General features: G+C 47.6%; 1 protein-coding gene across 2 annotated transcripts in view; it reads right to left on the bottom strand.

Annotated features, from left to right (window-relative positions):
• SLC30A4 (solute carrier family 30 member 4) overlaps positions 1–19,318 on the bottom strand; it is a 287,690-nt gene that overhangs the window by 166,549 nt on the left and 101,823 nt on the right. The window contains exon 5 of one of the 2 annotated variants that reach the window (XM_078684770.1): positions 5,655–5,961. The exons of the other annotated variant lie outside the window; for it this stretch is intronic. Coding sequence (XP_078540896.1) covers positions 5,941–5,961 — 21 coding nt within the window. The 3' untranslated portion in view covers positions 5,655–5,940. Of the gene's footprint in view, positions 1–5,654; positions 5,962–19,318 lie in introns of those variants that run through there. 2 annotated transcript variants of the gene reach the window in all.

Raw genomic sequence — 19,318 nt, 5'->3', positions numbered from 1 at the left:
TCTGAGTTCCCACACCTCTCCCGGTAAGAACGGTACCTCACTTGTGTGGGTGAGCCAAGAGACCATGGCACAAAAGGCCCTAAAGCGCTATATTGAGAGAGTTAAGCAATAGCAGTATTTGGGATTTGCTGTGGCATCAACCATGCAAACTTACGAACCACAGACATTTTTTAAAACTAGACAACCAGGGGAGTCTAGGATGGTGTGCCTTCCGTGGATCCCAAAAGGTTTTCTTATGCACAATGACCTGCAAGCCTCAAACTCTGCCCGGAACATGCATTTTCCTTCCATTTCTGTGACGAGAAGTTCCGGAATACGCAGGAATCCACAACATTTCTTCCACTCACCTTGTACCGAAAAAAACACTGCCCCCCTTGTGTGGCTGTATATGGTGTCTGCTACAGGAATATATCAGATCCAGGTTAAGGGTAGCCCTCACCAGGGGGCTCCCATTGACCTTGGTTTGATCCGTTTCTGTCGCAAGCACTAGGCCCCGCCACATAAGCGGGGAAGCGTTTTTATCGTCACAAGTAGGATTACACTTGGTGGTAGGAATTTTGTAGATTTGTGGGGATTTCAAAGGTTCCATAACACAAATACAGCAGCTACCCCAAATGCCTATCTCTCAATGGACCACTTTAGGGCCTTCAGTGTTTGGTCTCTTGAATTTCTTCTGTTTGGGATCCAGCTTTTCTTTCATTTTTTCCAAAATCGGCACCAGTGGCTTTAAGGGAGCGTCTGTGTTTCGGGGCCGAAAGTTTCGGGACCAGCTGGATTTGTCCTTTTTCTCTTTCGATCTGAGATGTTTCGGAACTAAAGGCATATCGTCTCAGCTCAGGCCCAAGCAGGAAGGATTGACTTGCTGTTTTGGTGCCGAGCCAGAAGGCGGGGCATTGGAATCAGAGTCTTGGTGCCTACCATTGCCAAATGGCAGCGGTGGTCCAATAGCCTTTTGTTTATTGGTCACTGGTTTGGTGGGTAAAGGGGCTTTGGAACTCACTGCACACTGTCCAGCTGGAACGTCGTGGGACTCAAGTTCGATCTCCAACTTGGAATCAGAACGCTGAAGGGAGAAGGCCTCTTCCTCTTCCATCTCTTCTTGCTCGATATTTTCCTTGAAGATATCAGGGGCGTTCTTGATACTGCACGTCTCTTCGTCGAGCCAGACGTTCCCGCAAAGTCTTTTTAGATCAAACGACCGACACACGTCATAGTCTGCTTCTCTATGTTCTGGGGAGAGACAAAGGTTACAGACTTTACGTTGGCCGTTGTGTGGATAATTGGAGTGACATCGAGGACAGAATCGAAATGGCGTTCGTTCCATTGGCAGAAGGCTTGACCCAGGGTTTCAGTTAGAAGTCGACCGAGGAAACGATCAAGGCCCAAAGGTTGAAGTTTTTCAGACTAATAGTTAGTTTTTTCATAATTTTCACAAGAAAGGGTAGGAGACACGATCAAAACAATATCAACGAAGGTAGAGTGAATTGTGCACCAAAGGTATCCCGATTGACTATTTCGAATCAGAGCTCTACAATACAGGTTCGAACCCGATGGGGGAAAGTAAACAACCAAACAATGGAGTCGATGCCCATGCGCACCGAAAAGAGGAGCCAACTTGCCAAGTGAAGGGAAAAGATTTCTTCAAAGAAAACTAGCAAACATCCGGACTCAACACTAGATGGCAGGAGTATTCAAAGAATGTGTATTAACAGCACACATGCCTTGAATACTCATTTCCAACAATGCAGCAGAACCACATTTTAATTGGTGATAATCACAATCACAGTGTAAATTCGGAGAACAGAATTAAGATTGGTCCATCACTCTTAGTAAGAGGGTGGTAAAAGTGCTGTTTTTGCACTTCCAATCAGGACTAAATTAGCCCTCCTCAGTTTTTCTGCCAAGTTAACCAGTGATGCCAGATGCTGTTGCGTAGTTCCATAAAACATATACAGGATCTGCGCATTCGGACAGCATATACTGTAGGATTGGTGTCAGACTGATTTTTCTAAACACCCCACCGGGTATGTTAGCCTTTTGTACCAGCTAGCTCGCAGTGCCACTAGAATCTCCTCTTACCAAGGAGAGAATAGGCAACCATCGAACATGACCACGTTGATCCATCCCTCAGGACCGTGGAAACAATATACTCCTTTTCGCTCAGTCACTCGTGCTTACTTAGTCTGTCTTGGAGAGATACACAGAAAAAACAGACTTGGCATTTTCAATAAGCATTTATTGAACAGTTGTTATTCTGGTGTAAAATAGATGAGCTGCAACAGCCGCTAGACAGTAACCGATATAAATGATTAGAAGCACTATTAAAGTAAAAGGATGATAGAGTTCCACTATCTTGTGATAATGATGAATACATCAGAGTATATAAAATACAGGTCAATAAAAGCTGCATACTCCTACGATGTCTCCCCAACTAGATGTAGCTAAGTGTACCTAGCATGTGTGTAGGTGTTAAGCCAGGAATACCTCTAGGATAAAGTCAACCCCATTACCTGGAATGAGACTGAGACCCAGTCCCGGTAACAAGTTGGACACCCCTCAAAGGATGTTTTTAGACCACTGCGAGCTGGAGTGTCTGCATGCAGGAACCACAGCGTCTCTGGTCAGTGTGTAAGCCGGGAAGTCCTGGTCTCCTCTGTCTATCTTAGCAAGATGTGATGTGTATATACCCATAGCTCTCCCCAGGGGTCCTACCTCCCTGTATTACTGTGTCAGACTAAGGATGACGTTAGGCATGACCTTTATACATAGATATTATACAAGAGATGGGAGTCCTGCTGTGCTTCCAAGAATCCTCTTGCATAATGTATGAGATTTAAAACTAGGGAAAACCCGCATTCTGAATGCAATTGTGTCTAGGTAAAAGGTCAGTCCCTGTAAACTGTTATAAGTGTAATGTAGGGTAGAATATAGGTGATGGGTATGGCTTTACCTGGGCCTGTATCAGGGTACCTATAGGGAATATAACAATACCCTGCTTTGGGCATGATGCATGGCACTTCAAACAGGCCTTCTGCTGAAGCCAACAGAGCTGCCTCAATCAGTGTAATGTGTTTACACCTGCACTAACCAAACATACATTAGACATTCTGTATGCAATATCACTGTCTGGGGTCCAAATTAGGATTTAGGAAATAAATGTAAATGCCAGCATTTGTAAAGTGCACAGCTACCTGGGACAGAGGTGTCCCGGCGCTGGGGGCCGTCGGGAAGATTAAGCAAGCTATTGCCCAGAGTAACATGGTGCTGGGCTAACCTGCCGCCGGAGCCGGGGATCAAACCGTGAACCCTGTGGTCCAGAGTCAGGCACCCTGGCCGCTGCGCCACACCTCTTCCACAAGTCTAGCAATCAGTTGTTAGTAACATTATGACTTGCCAGCAGCATAATGCTGGTTGATAATATGCGCTCACGCCTAAATCCCTGATCCCATAGTCTTCCATATTCCTCTAATTAAACCCAGACCCACGCAAAAATCGACCTCTGCTCTTTCACAGAGAAAATGGGCCAGGTTTAATCATGAGAGTTTTTCATGTGCATTACAGAATAACCCACTTCTACTGAGAAACAAGATTAACAGGGCTAATTCATCAGTGAAGAAGTGGATTTCGGAAGCACTGGATGTGGTGGCACCATGGACCACAAAGATTCTGCAGAGAGGGTCTAAATCAGCTGTTTGGTATAATGAAGATCTGAGAACCGCTAAACGAGTCTAAATGGAGGACAGATTTCTCTAAAGAAACCAAGGAGGCATATAAACAGCACAAAAAAGTACCACTCTGTTGAAAAAGAGACGTATTCCGTACTATAAGGATAAAATAGAAACAGCAGAAAATTCCTGTAAGGAACTATTTGCGACCCTTAAAGAGATCTCCTCCCTAGAAAGGACTCTTATCACACCTACTAAGTCCGTGGAGCGACGTAATCAGATTGCCAACTTCCTACTGAAAATATCTAATATATACAATACCTTCCCCGAGGAAGCCAGTAATGGCCCTGCCTCACAGACAGAGAATTTGTTTGAACTGGGGTTCAATCCTCTCCGGGAATTCCTATCCCCCCCAGTGATAGATCTCAAGCGGGTGGCTCTAAGTATTAAATCTGGCTCACCTACTGACGCAGCCGCACCAAGCAGAATAAAGGAGGGCACATACCTGATATTACCCTATGTGCAGCAACTAATGGACCTAACTTTTAAATATGGGGAAGTTCCTACGACATGGAAGCACGTGACTGTTCTACCTTTGAAGAAAAAGCCCTCAGCTGAACCCGAGCTGCTGGAAAATCTTCGCCCCATCTCTCTCCTTCCCTATATCTCAAAAACTACAGAGAAGGTGGTGAACAAACAATTAGTGGCTCATATTAATCAGCACAAACTTCTCCACCCAACACAATCTGGGTTTACAGCATCATACTCAACTGAGTAAGCACTACCTTTTGCCACAGAGTCTCTACGGAGACGTGTGGACGCCGGTCAGACGGTTGCCCTAGTCCTGTTGGACCTAAGTGCAGTCTTCGACACGGTATCCCACAAACTTCTCTTACAACATCTCCGGGTGTGTGGATTGGATGGAGATGCACTTAAGTGGATGCGGTCCTTTTTACAGGAACGTAGCTTCCAGGTTGTACAGCATGACATCGCTCAAAACGTCTGCCACTCCTACAAGGGGTTCCACAGGGCTCTAGTCTGAGCCCCAATCTTTTTTATCTTTATATTGGCCCTTTGGCAGATATTGTGGATAAATACAACATCACCATGGTATCATTTATGGATGACTCCCAATTTGTAGTGATCCTAGCACAAGACTCTAATGAGTCAGCTATGCAGTTCTACTCTTGTCTTAATGATCTAGCCTCATGGTTGTCGAATAACTGCCTAGGGCTGAATAGTAGCAGGACAGAGATTATGATCATTGGAAAATCCCCCTTCATTTGGTGCTCAGCCTAGTGGCCCGAGAGGTTGGGGCCCGTCTCCATGCCCTAAACAGAAATAAAAAAATCGTGGAGTGTGGCTTGATCCAAAACTGTCTTTCGAGTCCCACACTAGGAAGGATGCAGGGAGATGCTTTGGCACCCTTAAAATGCTGAGGAAAACCCTGAACACCCTTTCCGCCAGACAATGAAAACTCTAGTCTACACTCAGGTGACCTCGCAACTGGACGATGGGAATGTCCTATATTTGGGAACATTAAAAGGAAGACTGCAACGGCTTCTACGCATTCAGAATGAGGCGGCATGCCTAGTTCGTAATCTACCTAGGCGGGCCTCAGCGACTGAAGCCCTGAACTCCCTTTACTGGCTGCCAATCAGTAAAACAATTCTCTTTAAAGCTTTGTGTTTCTGTCATCAGGGTCAACAGAGGAAATGTCCCAACTACCTGCATGATCTCCTGACCCCCTACAACCCTACTCGGCATTTGAGAACGACAGTAGCATATCTGCTCAAAGTACCGAAAATGAAAAGGGCAAGAATGGGTGCACGCTCATTTGGCTATCTGGCAGCCAAAAATTGGAACACTCTGCCACTTTTGCTGCGTGCAGAAAGAGATGAGAACATCTTACGCAGAGGCTTAAAAACCTGGCTTTACCAGTTATAACACGTTGTGGGGAGCGCTGCAATCGCGCTCCACTCCCAGCTGCACTGCTATGTGGGATACTAGACCCATTCACGTCCATTTACCATTTCAAGGTAATATTATACAAAAACCACTTATTTCCATTTTAACAAAAGTTTTCTTCTTTTCTTTTTTTTAAATTCCGTTTGTCTCATCCAAGTCCACATATTGCACAGGTTGCATTTTTATCAAGCTTCTCATTCTCACATGTGCCCATCCGAGCCTCTTTTCCGGAAAACGATAATAAAAAGCAAATAGTAGTTCCGAGGAGCAGTTCTTTATTCAAACCCAATGCATTTCGGGCATAACACTAGCCCTTCGTCAGGGGAAACTTTGAATCAATAATTACAAAACATTCATTAACATTCCATAAACCTCTGATTTATGCATGTTTAATACATTCCTAAATAACGGTAGCTTATCGTGTACATTAAATAAAAAAGTCAAAATCTCAAAGTGAACCCTCTATGTTAAAGCTCGCTCTTTCTAAACGGAACCATAAAACTTCATAACCCATGAATCCCCACAATCCATTTAATATCCTCCTTCTTTCTGTCTCTCTCAACTGACTCTCCCGCTCGTTAGATGAATAGTTTGGCATTTTCTCTAAGTTCGCCTCAGTTCGGGTATATTCAATAGTGAAATCAAGGTCATTCTTCTATTCCATCCTTTCCCCAAAACCGCTTTAAGGAAAACCTCCGTTTTTAACACTTACTCCCCTCCTATTACTTTCTCGCATTCCTGTTACTATCTTTACTTCTACCCGAGACAGCTTGCTAATATATCACTAAGCCCCTTTATTTCCCGTACCTGCTCATTCTGCCGATTCTGCCGTAACTCTCACCGCGCTGGGAACAGTTGTTAAACTTTCGTCAGCCGCTTGCGAATTTAAATGGTTGTGCTCCACCCACTACTGTGTGCATTAATTAATCACCTAGCTCCCTCCAACTACAATTCCCATAGTGCTCATGTGACTCGCAAAATATATATATATATATATATATAAATATATCATTTCCTATGACTGTGCAATTACATCAATTTTATAAACTTTGTATAAATTCGTATTTTCACTACTTTATATAAATTCGTGTGTTCACTACTTAGATCCACAGCATGTCCACTTCTGCAGTTAGGGCGATGCACAATCCCAGTCTCGCACGCAACTTTCTAAAGTTTAAAAACGGATTATATTGGGACTAATAGCGGTGTGCAGACCACCTTCTTTCATGTTTACCAGTTATAAGCCACGTTTTCTGGTTTAACTCCCACTTAGAACTGTTTTTATAGCGCGGGGACACACCAGTAGGTGTAGCCTGGTGCTTCACAAATTACTTTATTATTATTTCTAGATACCACCTGTCTCAATCAATTAACCACTGAATGTACCATCCAAGATCATGTTCACCGGTTTGAGTGAGAGCGCGAGGGAGAGAGGCAGGGAGAGAGTTAGAGAGAGAGACAGAGAGACAGAGGGGTGAGGCTATCTTACTCTTTTAAACAGATATTTTTATATGCAAAGTGGAAGAGGCCTTTACAGTTTTTATTTCATGTATCCCATTCTACATCTATTTACGCATACATGTACGACAAACTTGTGCTCGCACTCTATAGTTTTTCTGGGTATTCGTTGTTAAGAATGGTGAAAATATGCTCATTTCAGGTAGCATTCATGCAGCTTTAGATTTTTACCACAGACAGCACTGTAATCATTACTTTAACACATATTTAGAGCAGGCTTTTTTGTCTGCCTTTTGCTTATGACTGATTTTGTTTTGTCTTTTTAATTTCTTGCCTATGATTTAATGGTTTTCCTCCCTATTATTCAGTTTGACCCACCCCTGGAGAATCTACGTTTCACCTTGCTTTTTGATTGGTTCAGTTTATTTTCCACTACTTTGCTTTTTCATGTGCCATTTGAAACTTAACACCCAATAGTTGTGCATGTCTTACATTTTCTCTGTTTCACTCCTCGCCTGCTTTCCTTCTCTTCCCAGGCTTTTACCAACCAATCAGTCGTCCACAGTTCCGCCCCTTACCACTGCTTTTTTAATGCTCTCTGAAACAGAGTACAGCCTCTCGCTCCATCCCATCATTTATTCATGGTTCTTCTACCTCGGTACTGCAGTCCAATGCCAAGCATTGCTCTTTCTCACTCCCCACCCCTGCCTGTCTCTTACTACCCTCTGCCTAAAAACGCCACTGGATTTGCCAATGCTTATACAATTGCACTGGCAAAGCACATAACTGCAGTTTGCCAGCCATTTTGTAATGCCATTTCCTAGTTCCTAAGAAGGTTGGTATGCTGCGTGCAGACGCAAAGTGACAGACACATAAAAAGTATAGCAAAAAACATTTGAAGATGAAAACTCCACTGCTGGCTTTAGCAATGCTTGCAGCACAACTTAAACAATGGTAAAGCAATTAGTGGCTGCAGTGGCCATCTTGGAATTATATTTTCTTTATTTCCAAAAAAGCCACCACGTGAAAGTTGGCGGCCATCCTGGAAGTACAGAAAATTATCATCTTTCATAAAACACCTGCTGCTACTGTCTATGTCAATGCCTGCACTGTACTTGCAAAGAAAATGGTGTCAATTAACAAGTATTGGCAAAGAGACAGATAGGCGCTGCCGCTTGTTAAATGTGAGTGCAATGCGTTTTTCGCCATTCATGGCAGAAATGGCAGATACTGTATTCCAAACATATTTTAAAGGGCTTTGGTTCAGCCTTTGTCTTTTTTGTTTCAGGAATTTTGCAGCAACTGGACTGAGAAACTAATCACATCTTCGACGAGCCCAAAGAAGTAGACTAGTAACACCTTCTTTTTAAGATCTTTTTGGATGCAAACTTCTGCATCCAGTGGAATGCATGATGGACTATTTTACATCTGAAAAGTACACTCATATATTCAATTCTTAAATTCAACTGTGTACTGTAAACATAAAAGCAAGAATACTGAAGCCAGGATTGGAAGAAAACAATGCACTACTCTGTTTTCAAGGAAAATGTTCATAAAGTTTTCATAAGTGATAAAATGATTTTATTGTTTCAATTAATAAAAATTGTTAAACAAGACCATGCGTAATATGTATTTCCAATATCCTTCTTTACCTTTAAAAGAATATAAACAATATCATTTCAATTCATATCATACATTTCAGAACCGTATCAAGAGTAAAAGTAGAGGGGGGTGTGGCTAGCGAGCCACGATGGCGGACAGAGTCTGCTAGGGCTCCGGAGCCGCCGGGGAGTTGGAATCCTGCCGAGTGCTTCTGGCGGGCCCAGAGCCTGCTGTAACGAGCGATTCTGACCCGCTAGGTCCCCTGGAAGATCCGGGACGATTTTGAGGTCTCGGCGGACAGCGACTGGCAGCGGCCGGACCTGTTGCTGATGCGGCCTTCCACCTGGGGGCAGCCGGGGACTAAAGTTGGGAGCGTGCCCGGAAGGCCCCGGATGCCTGGAACCGGAAGTGCCGGTATTTGACCTTGGAACGCCGACAGGGACACCCTGCCCATAGGCTGCCCTCTGAGAGTGGCGAGACGCCGGGGGTGCCCTACTGACTTGTGGAATTTTAGTTCGTGAACTGAACATCATCTGCGCCATCTTGTCCATTCCTCAGACTCACGTATGAACATACACGACAGCCATTTTAGGTACCATGATCTCCCTGTTCACGATCGATCATCAGCGCACTTCCCTGACCCTGCAAGCCTCCCCCATGCACTCTGGCTGACCCCGCATCCACATGCGTAAGTCATGAACCCTCCTCTTCCACATGACTGTCTCTAGGAATCACACCCCGTGCCTGACCAACACCTCCTTCCGATTATCCACACTAATCACACTGATCCTTTCCTTCCATGAATACCTCTCCTTTGATGACCCCTTCCTCTGAGCCCGATTGTTTGTACGAACCGCTGGTCATCCCTTGGCCTGAGGATACAGTTTATTGCCCACTACTGTATGCACTCGACCCTTTTCAAAGGAGCTACTATTGATCATGACCTCCCCACCCCTTGAGATTCGATCAGGCGCACACATTCCAAAGGAATCGGCGAAACACTCAGCTGAGTGATAGCCCCCTCCTGTTGTATGGGGGGGTGAGGACCTCTACTGTAGCCACGTGTTGGAATGAGCCGGAACGGGGGGGGGGGGTACCGGGGATGTCATCTTTCACTACTTCACAATGTCTTTATTGTAATAAAGAACGGTCACATGTCATAAGCCAGTGTATAAAAGACCAGGTCTCAGAGGGGCTGTCAGAGAGCACCTCGAGACGATACCTTGTTGTCCGATCTGATGTGTTCTGCTCCGTCGGAATAAAACATGTTTCCTGTCTTCCTGTCTCCAGCGCCTGCCTCTTTATTTGATAATCTTTGTAAGGTATTAGAGGCGTGTAACGCCGGGCAAAATTACTGAAGAGACATCGATTAAATCGCCTGACCATTTTTATTGCTCACCTTCAACAGACTGCCGGGCCACGCGCAGAGGAACCCGGAGGAGCCGCGCCCACTAGCGGGCGAGAAACATGGCCGGCGGGCCCTGAGGAGTGAAGTGGTTCGGAGGACCTACGCACTGGAGCGCAGATCCTGAGAAGCAGATCGGGAGGTAGGGGGCAAGGCTGGTGACACCCAGGGGACAGTCGGTGGCCCTCTCTCCTCCTTCCCCCTTCGTCTAGAAGGCTGTGACTGATGAGGAATACTGAGACCAGCCGCCATCAATACCAGTGGATGCCTATATAGCGGGCCCGAGACACTGAGGAGACACCACTGCCGCCCCAAATTGAATTGGGGTCCCCTGGTACACCCGTGTGTCGCACCCTGAGGAGGCACGCCCGACTTGCCTGGCGCCCTGAATGGTGCTCCCCCCTGGCCACAGATGATGACCTGGAGATGCCGGTAGGCAGGAGGGTGTGGATCCCCTGACCCCTCAACTGCGCTGTGGGGGCACCCAGCCGACCCCTGCATAACCGTGCGGGGCCCAACCTAAAGAGGATGGCACAGCGACGCAGAAGACGTAGCCAACAGGGGCCGCCCTGAACCGCGGGATATTTTTTGGGACAGTGCTTCTTCACGGAGTGCCGGACGCTCCTGGCTTGCGATAGCCATGGTCCGGAAAGGGGTCAAGACAATGGAAGGCCGGGATGGCCCCGCTGCTATGGTGCCCGCTCAGGGGAATGCACCAGAGGAGACCCTACCCGGGGCGACTGAACTGAATCCTGCAGGGGACCAACACATGGACAAACTGGACCTGATTTTAAAGGAGATTAGGGATTCTAGATCAGCAATGGAAGCCCAGATGGGGGCCCTCGCTACCAACCTCTCCTTACTAAAAGCAGACCATAATAAACTGGCCGACAAAGTTAAAGACCAGGGCATTGTGATAGCGGATTTGACCCCGACAATGAATGAACATACTACCTCCGTCCAACAACTACAGCAGCAGGTGGCATCTCCGATGGACCACGTGGAGGATGCGGAAGGCCGCAACCGGCGCAATAACATCCGCGTCATTGGCCTTCCGGAGCGCAGTGAGGGGACCCATGCGGCGGACTTCATGGAACAGTGGTTCCGAGATCATGTGACCACAGAAGGCCTGTCATCGCTCTTTTGTGTGGAAAGGGCACACCGCATTCCCACTGGACGGCCTAGACCTGGCCAAACCCCACGCCCATTGATCGTCCGAATACTTAACTACCGGGATAGAGATATCCTACTGCAAATGGTCCGGGAAAAATCTCATATAGAATACGAAAACCAGCGCATCTCTCTATACCCTGACTATACCAATGTGGTACAAAAACAACGATCCTCTTATTTTGAGGTCAAGAAGAGACTCCAGAAGGCCAAGCTACGTTACGCTTTACTATTCCCAGCCCGCCTCAAGATAATGTACGATAAGAAAACACACTTCTTTGAAAGCCTTACTGATGTGGAGGAGTGGCTGGAGGTGATGGACATCGAGGGTAGCCAAGTGACGACTCCGGGTGTGCCGGCCAGTAGTTCCCGGACAGGCTCGGAATGTAATGATGGCACATCTCTCACCTCGAAGACAGGGCCGAGCCAGCGGAGAACCTCCAAGGAACAACAGAAGGATGACCAGCTAGGAGCCGTCGCCTTGGTAGGCAACTTCAGAGAGGAGCGGGAAACAATCAATACAGACACAGACGACAGCACGATACACTCGGAGCTCAGTATGGTCCTATTCCCGACTGTAACGCCCAGAGCAGCAGATGAAATACTGGATAATGGACAAGGGTAACCTTCTAATGGGATGTGAACTGCATATCCTAGGGACCACTGATATCCTTTTTAGGTCTCGGCTAAACACGCGGAAGCGCGTTCTCGCCAGAACCTATTGTTGCCGTGTCTGCTTTCCAGGAGACAATCCTGGCCGCGCGCATCTCCCTGGAGGCGATTTCAAACTTGCACGCGCACAAGTACGATCGCTGTTGCAAGTTTCTTGCAATGCGCGCAGCTCCAATACAACACACGCATGCGCATACACATAAACACACACACAAGGGCGCACGCACATACATACAGAGACACACCCCCCCCCACACACACACACACACACACACACACACACGCGCGCGCGCACACACACACAAATGCACCGACGCGCCCTCCCCGCCACCGTCGCACACATACATACGCACACATACATACACACACGAGCATACACACACACACACACACACACACACACACACACACACACACGTGCACCAAGCCCCCCCAGCCCTTTTGAACTTACCTGGCCAATCTCGGGCGACTCTGCTCTCACCACGCGGCGCGCAACCTCCTGCTGGCGGCCCCGGGGCTCTCCACCGCTCACAGGAGCCCCGGGCCGCGAGACGCATGGACTTCGCCTGCCTCGTCTTCCGGTCCGGACGCGGCCCCGCCCCGTCACAGGCGACCTTGCCTGACTTCCGGTGCGGCCGCGGCGGGATTCCAGGGGCATTTTCTGCACAAACTTTGTTTTTTTTCTGTGCAGTTAGACTTCTCCTTTCTGTGTTTTGAGTCCATACGTCCGCACTTACGTTTGCTCTCCAATAACTCCCTGTCCTCCTTCTAGTGGGCGCTTCTAGTGGCTTTCTGTGATTTTGGCACATGAGTGCTCCATGTCGTTTTTCTAGCAATGAGGTCCACTTCTCTACCAGGCTTGCTTCGTTACTCTAGGTCGGGCACATATAGGCTGTTTTCCAACAAGAGCACTTATCCATGCTGGCTGGACTCCATTTGATTCTTTTTGTTAACTGGCCCACGTTTAATTCAAGAGAGCAGCCTGCTAATTTGTAATTTGTAATTCTTGTGCGTCATTGCTCCTATGTTGATATCTATGGAAATGGGGAGGTGGTCACTCACTTGTTTGCTGGACCTTACAGGTTATTCGTCTTTTTAGCAGGTCTTTACTTAAAAAGATATAGTGTAGAGTTGATATGTCTTTGAAATTGTGAATTGATTTGCACCCTTTGGTCCTTTCTAAATTGGATTATCCCAGGTCAAATTCTTTGAGGCAAGCTTGTAATAAGGTTTGTTGATGGTCGCCCTGGGTTGCCTAAGACTGGCCCATGTCTCGGGTGTTAAAGACTCCAACCACTATGCACTTGTGCATCGGTTGCTCATATAAGAATGTTTTTACTTGTTCAATGATGTTCTTGATATTGGCCCTTTTTACATTACATTGAGCTATTGGCATTGTAAATGACAATGCTTTTTATTTATATGTTTTAAAAACAAAAACATAAATAAAAATAATGTCATGAGCAATGCCAATAGCTCTAACATTATCAATGCCGAGACCATTGCATTGTAAATGCTTGTTCTATTACTTGTCTGCTGCTAGTACTTGCATAGTATGGGAGGGCAGTGGGGTGGCCGGGAGGTTATCCTTACAATGTACTGTATTTGATGGGCCCTGGCACGGACTACACGCACTTCCCTAAAGAGTAATCACAGAGGGTGGACCTTATACGAATACGGGATCCTAATGGAATCTGACATCCCTTGGTTGGGATTCCCCAGAAGCTACATGGAATTAACCTCCTGATAATGACTTCCTTGGCGGCACCGTTGAGCCGGCAGCGCAGAAGCGAATGATTAAGTTGACTCGAACTACGCTTAGCCACCCCCCCCCCCCCCCAATGGCGCATGCACTAGTACTTGGTTGGTTATGTTTAATGTTTTCTTGTTCGGCACAGCAATGTTCTCAAGCTGTGCCAAAATTGTTCTGATTTTGGGTGGGAAGAAGTACGTCTTCTGGCTGTTATTGTCACTATATGCTGGGAAGAGCAGGGCACTATTTTGCTGCTTCTACTGGGTCCGATTATGGCTGACACTATAGGGAAGTATAGGCTGGCTACCTGGAATGTACGGGGGCTGGGGGCCATACAGAAGAGGCACAGGATCCACGCATTCTTACTACGCCATCACGCCCAAATAACGTTCATACAGGAATCCCACTTAACAGTGTCCGAAGTACACACTTTGCGGAAGAGATGGAGGGGAACCATATTCTCTACTTCTTATTCCGCCAGAGGGGGTACCATCTGGGTGTGCCATGGCACTCCCTTTGTAGAACTGGAGAGGAGGGTTGACGACCAAGGGAGATCTGTCCTGGTGAAGGGCACACTTGATGGTACACTGCTTGTTCTTGGAAGTATTTATGCCCCGAATTTCGAACAAGATACATTCCTTGCCCGGTTGGGACGGCCTTGGCTGACTGGGTGGATATCCCCTGGATACTGGGAGGAGACTGGAATATGGTATTGGAGGTAGACCTAGATAGGTCGCACCCTCCCCTTCAAGGGACTGGAGTGCATAGACTGGCGGAATCGTTCCAGACCTGGCTTGTGGGATGGGGAATGGTGGACGTATGGCGCGCATTAAACCCGACTCACAAAGAATACTCTTACTACTCCCCGGTACACAACCTACATACACGACTTGACAGGTTTTTGTGCACGCGGTCTCTACTGTCCCAGTGTCATTCATCGGAATACTTAGCTAAAACCTTTTCCGACCATAGGCCACTGACACTCGACCTGCAGTGGGGTAGGGTACCGTCCCCGGTGCCCACGTGGAGACTTAACCCTTTGTTACCTGAGGATGGTCCCTTCCGTGCGTCACTGTCGGATGCCCTGGACAACTACTTTCGGGAGAATTGGGACACGGCAACGTCCAATTTGGTGGTGTGGGACGCCATGAAGGTTGTAATTCGGGGGGCTGCCATAGGACGGTTAGTGGGGGCCCGCCAGGAGATACACAAGAAGCTTTGCGAGGTCGAAGACCGTCTGAAAATCTTGGAGAGGGAGGCGAGCGCGGACCACGGAAGGAAGGGGGAGCTGCAGACCGGCAATATAGAACACGCGGAGCTGTTGGAAACACTAAGGGTCATAGACCATAAAGAATATTTGCAACATCAGCAAGCCGAAGCGGACAGGTCGGGAGCCCTACTGGCCCACCTAGTACGGGATAGCCCTGAACCCCCGGTAATTACACGGATCCCAGATGGGTCCGGGAGAGTCGTGCATATGCAGTCTGAAATTAACAGTGCATTCCAGGAACACCTGAGAACATTACACGCCCCTTTTCCCAGGGACGACACGAGCGGGATACTAGACCTCTTACAGGACTTACCTTTTCCAGTCCTGACTCGAAACAAGCAGGCTGGGATGGATGGGCCCATCACGCAACAGGAAATCCGGATGGCTATCCAATCCCTTAACCACGGTAAGACACCAGGCATGGACGGATTGCCAGTGGAGTTTTACCAGACCTATTCCGCAACCCTGGTGACTATTTTAGAGAAAATCTACAGGACACCGTATGAATCAGGTCATTTACCTGTCTCGACGATGCATCTATACTCAAACCTGGCAGGGATACCCTTGAGCTGACTAACTATAGACCCTCTCGATGTTATCCACAGAGTACAAGATACTCAGCAAGGCCATTGCCCTGAGGATACAGACCCAGCTCCCTGCCCTGATACACCTGGATCAATGCGGATTCCTCCTGGGTAGGAGTACTTCCCAAAATACGCGGAGACTCCATGCCCTCATGTCCGCCACACCGCAGGACCTTCCTCGAGCAGGCTGTATCGCACTGGACCTCCGGCAGGCGTTCGACTTCCTGTCATGGACGTTCATGTTCGAAGTGTTGCGACGTTTTAGATTCCCTGAGTCACTGCTAAAATGGGTACGGCTCATATATGGACCCTTCAGCCAGGGCACGTACTGGCAGATATATCTCGGACAGTTACTCCATTCACAGGGGTACCCGACAGGGCTGTCCGCTGTCGCCCCTCTTATTTGTCCTGACACTGGAACCCTTAGCTATAGCCCTTCGAGCTTGTGCGGATAGGGTGGGGTGGGTATCTCCATTAGAGGGACACATAATCTGATATCGATCTATGCAGACGATATCTTATTGTACTTCCAGGACCTGGACGGAGACCATTCGACAGCGGTGGACATTTTTGATCGTTTTGAACCCGTATCTGGCCTGGCCGTTAACCCTGCAAAATCTATCTGCTTTTACTTTAGGGAATTACAACAACCCGCCCACATTCAATTTGGTGGGTACCAGATCCCGATAGCGCAGTGTGAGAGAGACAGCAGTGTGAGAGAGACAGCAGTGTGAGAGACAGCAGTGTGAGAGACAGCAGTGTGAGAGACAGCAGTGTGAGACAGGTGTGAGAGATAGCACAGAGAGATAGCAGTGTGAGAGAGAGAGCAGTGTGGGAGAGACAGTAGTGTGGGAGAGACAGTAGTGTGGGAGAGACAGTAGTGTGGGAGAGACAGTAGTGTGGGAGAGACAGCAGTGTGGGAGAGACAGCAGTGTGGGAGAGACAGCAGTGTGGGAGAGACAGCAGTGGGAGAGACAGCAGTGGGAGAGACAGCAGTGTGTGTAGGAAGACAGCAGTGTGTGTAGGAAGACAGCAGTGTGTGAGAGACAGCAGTGTGTGTGAGAGACATCAGTGTGTGAGTGAGAGACAGCAGTGTGTGTAAGAGAGACAGCAGTGTGTGTAAGAGAGACAGCAGTGTGTGTGAGAGAGACAGCAGTGTGTGTGAGAGAGACAGCAGTGTGTAAGAGAGACAGCAGTGTGTAAGAGAGACAGCAGTGTGTGTGTGAGAGACAGCAGTGTGTGTGAGACAGCAGTGTGTGTGAGACAGCAGTGTGAGAGAGACAGCAGTGTGAGAGAGACAGCAGTGTGAGAGAGACAGCAGTGTGAGAGAGACAGCAGTGTGAGAGAGACAGCAGTGTGAGAGAGACAGCAGTGTGAGAGAGACAGCAGTGTGAGAGAGACAGCAGTGTGAGAGACAGCAGTGTGAGAGACAGCAGTGTGTGTAAGAGAGACAACAGTGTGTGTAAGACAGCAGTGTGTGTAAGAGAGACAGCAGTGTGTGTAAGAGAGACAGCAGTGTGTGTAAGAGAGACAGCAGTGTGTGTAAGAGAGACAGCAGTGTGTGTAAGAGAGACAGCAGTGTGTGTGAGAGAGACAGCAGTGTGTGTGAGAGAGACAGCAGTGTGTGTGAGAGAGACAGCAGTGTGTAAGAGAGACAGCAGTGTGTGTGTACTAGAGAGAGCATGGTGTGTAAGAGACAGCAGTGTGTGAGACATCCATGTGTGAGACATCAGTGTGAGAGCAGCAGTGTGTGAGGCAGCAGTGTGTGAGACGTCAGTGTGTGAGACGTCAGTGTGAGAGACATCAGTGTGTGAGACATCAGTGTGTGAGACATCAGTGTGTGAGACATCAGTGTGTGAGACATCAGTGTGTGAGACATCAGTGTGTGAGACATCAGTGTGTGAGACATCAGTGTGTGAGACATCAGTGTGTGAGACATCAGTGTGAGAGAGAGCAGTGTGAGAGAGAGCAGTGTGAGAGAGAGCAGTGTGAGAGAGAGCAGTGTGAGTGAGAGCAGTGTGAGAGAGCAGTGTGAGAGAGAGCAGTGTGTGAGAGAGCAGTGTGTGAGAGACAGCAGCGTGTGAGAGACAGCAGTGTGTGGGAGACAGCAGTGTGTGAGAGACGGCAGTGTATGTGTGAGAGAGACAGCTGTGAGAGAGACAGCTGTGTGAGAGACAGCAGTGTGTGTGTCATAGGGAGAGCATGGTGTGAGAGAGACAGCAGTGTGAGAGAGACAGCAGTGTGAGAGAGACAGCAGTGTGGGAGAGACAGCAGTGTGGGAGAGACAGCAGTGTGAGTGAGAAAGACAGCAGTGGGAGCAGTGTTTGTGTGAGAGAGACAGCAGTGTGTGTGTGTGTGAGAGAGACAGCAGTGTGAGAGACAGCAGTGTGTGTGTCCTAGGGAGAGCATGGTATGAGAGAGACAGCAGTGTGAGAGAGACAGCAGTGTGAGAGAGACCGCAGTGTGAGAGACAGCAGTGTGTGTAAGAGAGACAGAAGTGTGCGTGTCCTAGAGAGAGCATGGTGTGTAAGAGACAGCAGTGTGTGAAACAGCAGTGTGTAAGACAGCAGCGTGAGAGGCAGCAGTGTTTGTGGGAAAGACAGCAGTATGTGTGAGACAGCCGTGTGAGTGAGGCAGCAGTGTGAGTGAGGCAGTAGTGTGAGTGAGGCAGCAGTGTGAGTGAGGCAGCAGTGTGAGTGAGACTGCAGTGTGAGAGACAGCAGTGTGTGTAATAAAGACAGCAGTGTGAGAGACACAGCAGTGTGTGTGAGAGAGACAGCAGTGTGAGAGACAGCAGTGTGTGTGTCCTACGGAGAACATGCTGGGTGAGAAAGACAGCAGTGTGAGAGACAGCAGTGTGTGTAACAAAGACAGCAGTGTGTGTGAGAGAGACAGCAGTGTGAGACAGCAGTGTGAGAGAGATAGCAGTGTGAGAGATACAGCAGTGTGAGAGATACAGCAGTGTGAGAGATAGCAGTGTGAGAGACAGCAGTGTGTGTGTCCTAGAGAGAGCATGGTGTGTGAGAAAGACAGCAGTGTGAGATAGCACTGTGTGTGAGATACAGCAGTGTGAGAGACAGCAGTGTGTGTAAGAGAGACAGCAGTATGTGAGCATAGCATAACAAAACACAACAAAACATAGCATAGCATAACAAAACAGCATAGCATAACAAAACAAAACATAGCATAACAAAACACAACAAAACAGCTTAGCATAACAAAGCATAGCTTAACAAAACATAGCATAGCATAGCATAATACATAGCATAAAACAAAACATAGCATAACAAAAACACACAATATACTTTTTAACAAAAACACACAACAATATACTTTTTAGAAAACAAAAACAATATAAACAGTGGTTCCCAAACTCCTGAGGACCCCCATTGAGTCACAACTGGAAGCCGGGGACCCCCAAGCAATTTGTAGGATTTAAATTTCAAACGTTAAAAAAGTAATTCGAAAAAAATGAACACAAGTGTTCACGCAAAACAAATACTCGAATTACTAAGGATTTAAGGGTCATATTTACAAGCCCCTATCACTATGGGAACATCACTTTTTGCGGCGTTCCTGTGGCGATAGAGGCTTCACCTTATTTACAAGGCACCGTTACGCCACTTGACGTGGTTTAACGGTCCCTTGTAAATAAGACCCCCTTTCACACAATGCTTAGTGTGAAAGGGGTGGACAGTGGTTGTTGCGGTGGGTGTTTCCCCTGCAAAACCCATTGATTTTGACGCTGCCCCCTATTTACAAGGGTAGAGT

This window comes from Lissotriton helveticus, chromosome 3_2, assembly GCF_964261635.1.
Source record: "Lissotriton helveticus chromosome 3_2, aLisHel1.1, whole genome shotgun sequence".
NCBI lineage: Eukaryota > Metazoa > Chordata > Amphibia > Caudata > Salamandridae > Lissotriton > Lissotriton helveticus.
The sequence above is the reverse complement of the archived record's forward strand: the minus strand, read 5'-3'. Positions and strand labels throughout refer to the sequence as shown.